Raw genomic sequence first — 12,318 nt, forward strand, 5'->3', positions numbered from 1 at the left:
AAAGATTGTTGCAGATAAAGAACTCTTATTTTCTTTAAATTTTTATTGTCCATTAACGATGAAACATCGGTAAAGTTAAACAATAAACATTTGAGAACTTTATATGAGAAAACTGCTACTTTTTTATCTGCTCAGAGTTCAGATCCACCTATATCAGATAAAGTAAGGTGGCCGTTTCTGGTTAAATCCATTAAAATCTGGGAAACTCAAATGGTATTAAATTTTTTTTTCAAAAAAATTCGGGCCTCCGGCCAATAACAAAACCAAATTATTTGCAGTTAATATGAAATATGCCCTTATTATTTTTCCTAATTTTTTTCCTCCTTCTCTTCTTTCTCTTTCTTTTCTCCTTTTCTTCTTATTTTCCCTTTATTTATTCTCTTTTCTCCAAGTTTTTAATTATATATTAGAAAGATGTTAAAAATACATATAAAATAGTAGTATTAGTGATTTAAAAATCATTAGATAAAAATATTTTGTTTCTATTTCAATGTTTTCGATCAAATTATTCAATTTTCAAAATAAGTATGAAGCAAAAGAGTTTCTAAAGAGTAATATTACATTTCTCATCTCATATATTCTAGATCCGAATTTATACATACCAAAAACCTACTCAATATGATATACATTATTAAACTTCGCTCATAATTGATAATTTAACAGCTTTTTAAAATGTTAAACCTATTAAATTTAATCTCTGCAATGTTAGGCTTGATCAATAAAAAAAAATGTAAAAATCGAAATTAAGTCAAGAGATATTGATGATATTAATAGGCGGGGCTTAATATTTGTAATATATCGATATATCCTTACACTAGGCCATACAATTGAGATTTATAGAATCTGGGATAAAAAACCTTGAGGTAAACCACTGAGATTATGGTTTTGACTAATATGAAGTGAATATAGTTGATCTTTCAATGATATATTTGAATTAATGCCTTCTTTTATCAAAGGATAATCTAATTTTGTGGAAGAAACTTTTATCTTAGGAAAATCGTATTGTTAAAGCACGTTGAGTCATCCTAGGAGAAATTTTTGCTAACCCATATATAATGGGGAACCTCTTCTTATTCCCAGAAAACATGTGTGGCATGGGGAAAATTGAGAACTTTTTTTACAAAATTGAGAGATTTTGTAAATAAATTGAGAGGAAAAAATGGGGAAAGAACACCAGAATTGGTAATAAAAAATACATGAGATTCGCACGAAATTAGCATAGTATGCACCGCCATGAATAGTAAATGTATATTGCAACAGAAAATTATACGGGAAACGAATTTAATATCTCCAAAAATATTTTGAAAATCAAAAAATAAAAATTTTTTATTACCATATAAACCAGATTTTTTTACCTTGGGGTACGTTTCCCAGCGGTTATTAACCAGAATCGGCCAGATTAGATAAAGAAATATGAGTACTCTCTTTATTCATTTTACAGGATAACTCATCGATATGAAATTTGAACTTGGAGTTTTTATGAATTTGATTAAGAAATGTGATGTTGATCTTGAAGAAAATATCTGTATCGCAGATAATACATCTAACAATAGTGGTTATTATCTTATAGAGGATTTTAAGAAATGTAGTTAGCTTCCTTTGATATGGTTTAATATTCACATTTTTTTTTTGATACTAGAGGAGTTTTGTTCAAATTTATACAGTGAATCTTTTTGATCAAGCATTCAATATATGCTTACTTTCCATGCACTTATTCAACCTTTATCATGTTCAATGTAATAAGCCAAAACATCAAGTAGAACCTCATAAACAATTCAAAGTTCATCAATATGATGTCATTTTTCATCATATAGGGTGTCCAAAGGTGCGTTTAGCACAGCGCTCTATATGAGACTATTAAAGGAGATATATGCTGATTATAAATATATAATAAAAAATATGAATATATGTATATGATGAGTATGTTGTATTTTGGCGCCATGCCGGGATATAAAATGAATTTTGAGACAAGAGGCAGTTTCGCGGGAAATTTTGGCGGGATTTTTTTCATTTTTTTAATGAATCATAAAGAAAACATCCTCGCTCTTGCAAAAAAATGCAAAGACTGTAAAAAAATCTACGAGACATTGGTAAAATGCTTCGGTATGGATGCTCCTAGCTATTCCACTGTAACGTATCATGTTAGGATGTATCACTTCATGAACAAAAAGGCGCCCATCATAAAAATTGACAAAAAATCGCCGGATCAAAGAAAAATCAAAGCAATTCTTCAAGCGCTAGATGAAGACCAAGAGCATCACTCAGAAGATAGAGGAGATGACAAAGATACCACGTACAACAGTCAGTTATTATCTGCACAATTATTTGAACTACAAACTAGCGTATACACGTTGGGTTCCGCACAACCTTAATTCAGTTCACAAAAAATCTAGAGTCCAATCTTCGAAAGAGCTCCTCTCTATATTGGGTGCGTATCAATCCAAGAAGTTTCGCTTTTTAGTAACAGGGGACGAGTCTTGGTTTCAATATGCAACAGAAGCCAAAATCATGTGGATCCCGAAGGATGAAAATCCGCAAACATTCCCGAAGAAAAAAATTGACACACCAATGATGATGTTGTCGGTTTTTTGGGGCGTGAATGGCATCATCGCAATTGATATTCTTCAAAAACCTAATACGATGAATGCTCAGTATCTAATTGACAATGTTCTTACTCAAATTATCAATTCTGATGAGTTTGAGAAATCCAAACAACAAAAACAAAAGTTTGCAATTCATTTTGATAATTCAAGAGTTCACAAAAGTCATAAGGTAATGAATTACTTGGTGGAAAACAATGTCAAAGTTGTTCCAAACCCAATTTATTCACCTGATATTGCACCCTCTGACTTTTATTTATTCGGCACGCTAAAAAAGAGAGCTGAAGGACGCGAATTCGCGAGTCCAGATGATCTTGAAAATTTTGTAAGAGAGCAATTTGAGCAATTTTCTCATGATGATTTAAAGCGTGTCTTTCAAGCCTGGATCGATCGCTGCGAACGCGTGATTGAATCCAATGGTGATTATATTTAAATAAACTTTATATATATGTAACTTGTTTATTTCTATTCGCAGTATTCAGGTTTGTGCTAAACACACCTTTGGACACCCTATATATTTCATCGTTTTATCCAAGTTATCATAATTGACAATTATCTGCGCAGAATACAAAGATACACAGGAGAATGATGGCCGTTCGAATAGCTGAGGCTCACAAGGGAAAACTATTTAATCAAATGCGATCATAGCAAAAATTAAATAAGGGAACAACTTTGCTTGATGAATCGAGTGCTTATAAGACATATTAAAATGTTCTCAATTTGAGCCCATAATTAATGAGGAATTCAAATACTGCTATAGTGAGCTTCTTTGAATTAAAAAATGCTTAGATCAGAATATAATTTTGTAAAAAGAGCGTAGACTAATATAAATTAGTATTAAATCAAACAAAACAACATATTTATAATATAAACAAACAAAATAATATAGTTAAGAATGGAAATTCTCATCAGTCCATTTCATTTTCAAAGGGAAGTAGTTCTTTGCAGATAATCTTTCTCTTTTCTTGATTGATGGAACAGGAAATCTTCTTTTTGCGCGTTTCTGCATCTCTTTTACTAAGACTGACTCTTTTTCAAGTTCGCAATCGGCAAAAATCAGAATTTTATAGTACATATCTATTACAACAATTGGCTCCAAGTCTGCAGGATGTCCAAAAAGGAACTCTGAAGCCATTTCTTCGATTTTTTCGTTGACATTCATCCAAAATGAGACACAGGGGAAGAACATCGAGCTAATTAGGTCTGGTTGAATTATCAATGGATTATTTGTGATCCAACTGTCCATATTCTTATAATATCTTATGAGCCACGACAAATTTGGAAATAAATCAAAATAATTGTCGTTTCTAGGGGGACCTGGCATATACGGTATGACTTTATTATTGTAGTAGTCAAGCATCATCTTAATAACGCCTGGTAACTGTTGTAGCTTGACAGCGGCAATAATTGCAGGATTTACCGATTGAAGAAGAATTACGTTGGAATGAGTAATCGGGAATGATTCTGAGAAGACTCTGATCCTGTGAACAAATTTATTGTTCTTGTGAACGATAGATCTACTCAAAACTACAAAAGGTAATGAACTGAAGGAATAAGAGACCCATTGGTACTCTACTTTAGTAAAGAATAGTGTTCCAGGCATCACACACCTTGATTTAATTTGAGAAGGATTAGTTCTGATAGTTGGTAGATAAAATATTTCAATTTTTGCATCAAAATGTATTGGTTCTGTAAAAACTCGCTTAATATATTCTTGTATTTGCATCTGACTTGATGTTTTATCATCACTTATGCAAATTGAATCTGAATCATCAGATTTCGGCTTGGAACCTATGACATCAATAGTAGTATTCGTATTAGCGCACTGTACTACTGATGTTGACGTAAATGTAATTAGTTTTACGAAACATTTTGGTGGGGCATTGAAAAAATTTTGGAAAAAAACTGGCTCTTCGATTGGAGTATTTGAGAAACTGCTATTAGCTGTAAAAGCTGCTTCCATTACTGTTCTTAAGTCTGACGCATTTATTAGAATATTGTTAATTGTTATAGCATTATATAAATTAATTTGAAGCGGCATATCGATAAAGAATGCTGTACCGTTTAGTGATTGGATAAATGAGATATTATTCTTGTAAAGTATGCAAAATCCGCATTTTGCAGTTGGTGGAATCGTTTCTACGTTTATTGCGTTTGATGCTGATGCTAATGAATGAAAATACTGATCAGAAGTACCTCTACCATCTATAACGAATATAACATTAAAACTATACTCATTTCCCGCTGGAATTTCTATTGCAAAATTTTTATTTTCTTTTTGATCACGTGATATTTGTGTTAAATCCATCTTGCATATCGGACATATGTTTTTCCCATTCGATGATTCACTGATTTTTGTAACTGGCGTATGACATCTAGAACAAGTTCCGAGTTTTTGACGCTCTAGAATATGAAGTTGGTCACTTTCATCGAAGCAATTTAAGCCAATGTATAATGGTATACATGAGTCATTGGCTAAGGCTTCATTATCGGGCCAAATCGAAACAGAAGGTATCATAAAAATTTTTTATATCAGAATAAAAAAAAATTTGTCAATTATTGTTCAAAAATTTGCCGTGTAAATGATTCAATTATTTTGTAATTTGAGTTGAATTCGGCATATATTTTGGAAACATATCAGATTTACAGAATATAGAGATTTCTCTAAAATATATATTAATTATTCATTTATTGCTGCTCACACACTAATTTTAGTTATTCTTTTAAGTAAATGCCCCGTGATTTAAGAATTATCGATGTAATAACCTTAACTTTTAAAGTTCATCGTTATATTATTATATGTCACATGTATATATGATTGCAGATACATAATCGCATTGAAATTTAGCTGATAAAAAACTTAGTAGTAGTATATGACGGGTTGTGTGACTTTTATTGTAAACGTAAGAATTCATACAATATTGAACGATTTTGTATCATTTTTTTTAACATATGAAGTAAAAAAATGTATGATTCTTACGGTTTTTATTCTTACATAAATGACCCAACAAGTAAAACCAGATAAAATAGATTATCGAATTTTAGAGGATGGTGTTCCTGTTTATATTCAAAGATTTAAAGGGAAGCAATATTATAGAATTGTTAATCCTGAATATCTTAAACATCAATTTAAAAAGGAAGACTGTGAATTATTAAACGCTAATGAATATGAAAATGCTAAATCAAAACTGAGATATAAATATATTGGAAGTGATGAAAGGTGTAAAGATAAAGATAAAGTTTATTCAGTTTCATATAATGAATGGAAAAACAATAAGATAAGAAAACATTTAGGAGATTATGGGAAATGTTCTGAATTCTTCAAATCTAGTATATACGAGAGAGTAAAAGAAATTAGAAATAATTATTTTCATGAATAAAAGATTCACTACCATAATGAAATACAATATCGAACGATTTTGTATCATTTTTTTAACATATGAAGTAAAAAAATGTATGATTCTTACGGTTTTTATTCTTACATTTTTGAATAAATCAAGATTTAAAAATTTTCAAATTGTAAGACATTTACACTCAGCTCATACATAATAACATTAATTTTAAAAGAAGCTATATATACAGATGATGTCAGATATTCCGCGATTAATTAAACATTGTTTAAATCCTGAATGGAATCAATGGAGTCATAATCAAAGACCTCATAAACGAGAAAAAGAAATTAGAAACTAATGATTATTTGAATTTATGAAATCAATTATTTGATTCATTCTTTCTTCAATCTCTTCTATTCTTTTTGTTAAATCATCAATTTTCATTAATGAGGTGATTCTTGATTGAGGAATAGATTTCAAACTAACCACTCCTTTTATTTTTGAAATTTTGAATCCATCAACTTTAAACATTTTATTCAATTTACACGTTGTCAATTCTTCAAATAATTTTTTATTATTAGCATAATAGTCATTAAATTCTTCAACAGATGAAAAAATTTTTATTTCAGTAATTGGTTTAACAACGTTTATTTTTTGTTGAACATTTTCACTTTCATTTATTTCTTCCTCCTCTGTTTCATTTATTTTTAACATCGGTTTCATTTATCATTAAATAAAAATTAGAATATAAGTGATGAAATATATTTTTTAATTAATATTAAATCAGAAATGGCGGCAGGATTCTTTAAAAAATTATGGGATGGAATTAAGAAAGCTGCGGGTTGGGTTCATAAAAAGATTATTAAACCCATTGCAAACTTTTTGGCACCAGTAGCGAAAACGGCAGGAACTATCATAGGTGGAGTATTAGGTACTAAAGCAGGTAATCCGGCGATGGGAGCACAAGCAGGTAACGCAATTGGTGGAATAGCTGAAGGAATACTTAATAAAATAGGGGGTAGATAGTGGAAAAATAAATTATTTTAAAATTATTTTTATCTTAGTATCGGTTGTAGTCTTTGATAAACTTTTTCTCCTTTATTTAAAACTTCTCTTATTGGGGCAGCTTTTGGTGTTATTGATTCAGCAACGTCACTAATTGCTTCTTTATTCTTAAATATCCAATTTGCTCCCTTCTTCAATGTTTCCCAAACTTTACTCGCCCCTCTTTTTACTCTATCCCACAGTTTCTTAAATATACCTGCAGCCATAGTTGATTATTTCATTAAAATTAAAAATTCATTTCCATCTTTTAATTTTGATTTTTTTATTTATTAATAAATGACGACTAACTATTTGGTGCCAAACACCAAACCAATTAATGGAAATGTGTTTCATTCATTCGAAAAGATAAATGAAATATTCGCAAAGAATGATGGTAGAAGATATTATAGAGAACTTGAAAGTTCATGCTATGACTCTGATGCTCCATATTTTGATGATAAACAAACTCATTTAAGAATTACAAATCCGGCTCATGATGTGAACCAATTAGGTGACACATATATTAAACGCAAAGTTAAAGCAACTCTAGTTTCAAATAAAGCTTTCACATGTGATGCCGCTTTTAAATGCATGCGTTTATTCGTTGGTTACAAATCATCAAATCAAAGCTTTAAGCAATTAGAAGTAGAAACTGAAAGAGGTGATGCCGGTTATCTTCAGATGGATTGCGCCCGTGAATCTTTCGCATTTGCAACATATAAACCAAAATCAGAAAGGAAAGTTAAAAAGTTTGTTCATTCGTTATATAATAATGTTCAAAAATATGATAACTCGGTATGTGGTAAATATATTGACCCTTCAGAAGTTTTCAAGAAAGAAAATGAAGAAGTTGATGTCACTTTTGATATGATTATTCCGGTAAATGATTTGTTAGCATTTCAGGCGTTCGATGATTATCCTAAATCATTTGGTGATATCATTCTTAAATATTATGTTTTCAGGGATACTTTAGTATTTTGTCAGGTTGACCCGTTAAGAGTTGCTGATTTACAAAATTACGTTTATGAAAAGATAACTGATGAAAATTATGAAAAGATTATGAAGCATGTTTATAAATATGATCGCAAATTCCAACAAATCGGACTTCCTGCCAAATTAATTACAAGCTTAGCCGCTACATCTGCTGACGCAACAGTTGATGGTGTTATTATTTCATGCACAAAGATGGAAGTTTTAGAGGATAAATACATTACACCAGGATACGGTTTAATTGAAGAATCAGTTAAAGCAATACCACGTTTATTCAGTAAGGAAGATCCATTCATGATTCCAGCTCAACATATTGACGTTCGTTCACTAAATGGAGGTTGCATCACTCCTGAAGGTATTAGCTCAGATTTCTCATACGCTCTTCATAATGTTACAGATGTTGTGTTAACATTTCCGAAGAATGCAATGCAAAGAACGGTTTTAGAAAATCCAATGCTTCGAGGTCTTCAGGTCACTATAGATTCCAGAAACTTCCCCGATCAAGCGATGACCACAGTGGGCGACATATTCTTTACACGTATGCTTCAAGCTTCTGATTTAGATGGGGTGAATGAATGCACGGAAGAATACGAGGACTCATTAACTAGACCACTGAATGATGATGATGGCGCGCCATTAACTAGAACATGGAAAGACCAAACTTCATTCTTATGCACTATTCCAGTTCAACGTGATGGAGCGGGTATATTCTTTGATGGATTAGAAACTTTCAACTCACAAGTTACAGTACAAGTGAAAGCTTATCCAATCATTCAGGGTGAAAATGACACTTACTGTTCAAAGGTGACAAATCCTCCTCAGGTTTGGTTTACTAGGACTACATATTGGACATGGACACCAGATGAAGGTTTGAAATATCATCCAACAGGTACACCACCACAGTATAGAAGTTCATATGATGAAATATTGATGAATAGAAATGTTTAAAATTATAAATTTATTTTTGATTAAATGGAGTTAAACTCATCCACCCCTTATGAAGAATTAGCAGGAGTATATAATACATACGTAGATGATATGATTAATGAAGCATTGAGTGATAATAGAAATGCTCTATCTAAGGAAAAATTAATGAAAATTCCATATTCTGAATGTTACTTAAATTCAATCACTGAAGCAATTGGTAAACAAAATAAAGGTAAAACATTAACGATATTAAAACAAATTATCATTATTGCTAACACTTCCCCCATTCACATGTGTTAATTTATATCAACCGTTCAGGTTCACCTTCAGATGATACATTTGAATCTTTAAAGCATTTAATCAAAATTCCAATTATTTATTTATCACAAGAAGAAGCAGAAGATTATTTAAAAAACTTTTTAATGTATAAAGAATTATATAATACAATCAAGAAGCAAGGATTAGAGAATAAAATTATTGATAAACAACGGGATGAATTATTTGAAACACTTTCTATTTCAAATTTTGATAGAGAATTTTTGCATTCACTCATTTTTCTAGATGATGCAGTGAAATCAAAACTAATAACAAATGAGAAATCATATTTTAATCAGTTATTAACTCAATGTCGACACATTCAGTGTTCATTCTTCATGGCTGTTCAATACTTCAAAGCATTAAGCACAAACATTAAATCAAATCTATCAACCCTTTTCATTTTCAGTGGGTTTAGTCGTCAACAGTTGAACGTTATGCTTTATCAAGTGAATTTACCAATGAGCATTAATGAACTTTACACACAATATCAGCAATTAGGTGAACATGGAAAAATAATAGTTGATTTAAATAAAGGAAGTGTTAAATTTGATTAACTTTTTATAATTAATTTTTATTTTTTATTTATAATTAAACATGACAGAAATAGCAAATCTTCTACAGGTTCCATTAAAACAAGGGACAAACAAAAAGGGTGCATATAATAGAACTATGAAAGTTCCTGATGGAATGAAAGAATTAGTTCATATTGTTGCTGGTCTTCAAAAAGATGTTAAACAAATGAGAAACGTTTTAACATTACCAGAAGCTCAAGCATATGCCAAACGTCATGGTCCAAATTGGGAAGCACACGAAGCAGACATTACGGGTCCAAATGGAAAACCTGATGGTATAAATGAAGTTTTCGTTACTGATGGTCAAGGAAATATTAAAGTCATAAATGGTTATAAATTAACTATAACTGATTATCCTAAACGTAAAGCATATAATGAACGTTATCCTATGCAATTTGATGAAAATGGAAAAGCTGTTAAACAATACATTGGAGAAGGTGAAAATGGTCCAATTAATTCATACCGTCATAATCCATATTCTTATTTCAATGAAGAATTAAATGCTGTTGAAGAGGGACCGGATGGATTACCACGATATTCTAACCAGTTTGATGGTCAATATGCAAATATTAGACCTGAAATTTCAGCTAAGAAATTCTTTAAAGTTGCTTTATTCGATCCAGTTTTCGCAAATGTTAAAGATGAACTTAAACAGCAATTCCAACCAATTATAGTAGCAAGAATTGCATCAGGTGCTTTATCTCAAGCATTCAAAGATTTAATTAAGAAATCATTATATCAGCAACGAGGTTTAACTTATGATTTAGTTAAGGAATCAGATAAAAGAAAATTTGAGAAATCAGATGATTATAAGAATGCAATTAATGAATATATTAGGTCTATTAATTTCGATGAAACAGCTAAAAATCAACTTCATGAACAAATACAGGGAATAATAGATTCAAAAGTTCCAGCAAAATAAAAGTTTAAATATATTTTTTTTATTCGAATATAAATGAGAAGACGTTTCACTAGTCAAAAGAACACTAACGCAAAAGCAGAGATTACGGTTGGTTATAACGTAAATGATGATAAATCACGAATTATTCAAAATGTTAAAGTTAATGTTAGCCCCGAATTAACAAGGTCAGCAACTCAACCAAATTTATTAACTCGTGACTTACCGAAGAATGAGGAGAATGAAGAAAACCATGAGAATGGAGACCCAATCATTTTATCTGAACCCGGTAAAGAACCTGTTGAAATTCCCACTTATCCAACATACCCCCCGCCTCTTTCATCAAACATCGAGAACCCATATAAAATAGACATTAATTCTGAATTAATGAAAATTTACCGTGATATAATAATTAATAATTATGATTCAATAATAAATTTAATTGATCAATCCGGTTTAATTATTTTACCTTATGAATCATTAATTCACATTATCGCCATTCTTTGTGATGTTCAAGATTCAGACGTTAAGATTCAATTTTTCATAGATGATGAGGTTTCATGCTGCGGAACAGTTGCAAAAATAAATCCTATAAAGGATATTAGCACAATTAAGATATCAAAGAATGGAACAACAACTGAACTTCATTTAACATATAATGATATTTATAATAAAATAGTTGATGAATATAAAATATCACTTGAAAAATTCTTTGTTAAGGCTATTTAATATTCAAGCATTAACATTATCGAATAATAATCCTTTGAATCATAATCAATAATAATTGACCTTTCACCAGTTTCTATCGTTTGTTTTATTTCTTTTTGTTCCCCACTATCCGGATCGGTCATTGTAATTGTTTTTGTTATAGTATCAGCTTTATCTTTAACTTCAATCTTTTTTCCATCGGGATATTTAAACCAAAATTCCAAAAATTCGATATTGTCAATCTGTTCATATTTTAATCTATCAATTGCATTTTTAATACCATCTGAAAATCTTATGAAATGGTCATTATATGGGTTTGATTGAACTAAATTTGAATGAAGTGAAATATAACCCGTTGATGAATATGACACTGACTCATATTTTCTGAAAACACTAAAATTTATAACATGAATGAATTTCTTATTCGTTGAATTTATGAATTCTTGAGGTAATCTTATTCTAGTTTTATTTATCACTGGAAAATAACGTTTTACCATATTTTTATTCGTAATAAAAAATGTCAATTATCAATATTATTTCGAATAATAGCTGTGAATTAAATTTAACAGATAGCGGAATTTATAATGTTACTCTCGTTTCTGTGAGTGGTAAATTTAATCCCATTCTTTTAGACCCTTCAGATTATATATCATTTATTAAAGATGACCATGAAAAAACGTATGATATGTATATAAATAATGTGATAGTGAAATGGGATATTAACATGATTTTAAGTTATTTAAATGAATCATTTATCGTATGGTATGAAGAAAATTTTAAATCAAAACCCGATAAACTTTTTGAACTTGATGAAATAAATAACCTTATTAAATTTCCGCTGAAAATTAAATTTTGTACTCCTCATCTTCGTTCATTGTTGGGGATATTAAATTTTGAAAAAGATGTTGGGGATGTTTTGTATTCTGACA

The 12,318-nt window shown here is 30.2% G+C and overlaps 4 protein-coding genes and 2 pseudogenes across 6 annotated transcripts, besides 4 other annotated features; 4 read left to right on the top strand and 2 right to left on the bottom strand.

Moving 5' to 3' along the window:
- Positions 1-1,811: 1,811 nt before the first annotated feature.
- Positions 1,812-1,839: a terminal%2Cinverted (terminal inverted repeat of Mariner transposon ID:TVAGG3_0140740).
- Positions 1,812-3,113: a mobile genetic element.
- TVAGG3_0140750 lies at positions 1,908-3,033 on the top strand (annotated as a pseudogene). The gene has a single exon. A coding segment is annotated over exon 1 (1,126 nt).
- Positions 3,086-3,113: a terminal%2Cinverted (terminal inverted repeat of Mariner transposon ID:TVAGG3_0140740).
- Positions 3,114-3,457: 344 nt separating this feature from the next.
- Positions 3,458-5,119, bottom strand: TVAGG3_0140760 (uncharacterized protein; the record flags this gene model as incomplete). The annotated part of the gene is made up of 1 exon (XM_001302346.1): positions 3,490-5,118. One exon carries the CDS (start codon positions 5,116-5,118, stop codon positions 3,490-3,492), a length of 1,629 nt encoding a protein of 542 aa, XP_001302347.1.
- A 1,868-nt stretch (positions 5,120-6,987) lies between these two features.
- On the bottom strand, positions 6,988-7,203 carry TVAGG3_0140770 (uncharacterized protein; the record flags this gene model as incomplete). The annotated part of the gene is made up of 1 exon (XM_001302347.1): positions 6,988-7,203. The coding sequence occupies one exon, from the start codon at positions 7,201-7,203 to the stop codon at positions 6,988-6,990; it is 216 nt and encodes a 71-aa protein (XP_001302348.1).
- Positions 7,204-8,338: 1,135 nt separating this feature from the next.
- Positions 8,339-12,318: part of a mobile genetic element that runs on past the window's edge.
- TVAGG3_0140790 lies at positions 8,939-9,765 on the top strand (annotated as a pseudogene). The gene has a single exon. A coding segment is annotated over exon 1 (827 nt).
- TVAGG3_0140800 (uncharacterized protein) lies at positions 9,806-10,705 on the top strand (the record flags this gene model as incomplete). Its single annotated transcript, XM_051224242.1, has 1 exon — positions 9,806-10,705. The coding sequence occupies one exon, from the start codon at positions 9,806-9,808 to the stop codon at positions 10,703-10,705; it is 900 nt and encodes a 299-aa protein (XP_051109228.1).
- On the top strand, positions 10,739-11,410 carry TVAGG3_0140810 (uncharacterized protein; the record flags this gene model as incomplete). The annotated part of the gene is made up of 1 exon (XM_001302349.2): positions 10,739-11,410. The coding sequence occupies one exon, from the start codon at positions 10,739-10,741 to the stop codon at positions 11,408-11,410; it is 672 nt and encodes a 223-aa protein (XP_001302350.1).

The sequence above is a fragment of the Trichomonas vaginalis genome, chromosome IV (genome assembly GCF_026262505.1).
Source record: "Trichomonas vaginalis G3 chromosome IV, whole genome shotgun sequence".
Classification (NCBI taxonomy): domain Eukaryota; phylum Parabasalia; order Trichomonadida; family Trichomonadidae; genus Trichomonas; species Trichomonas vaginalis.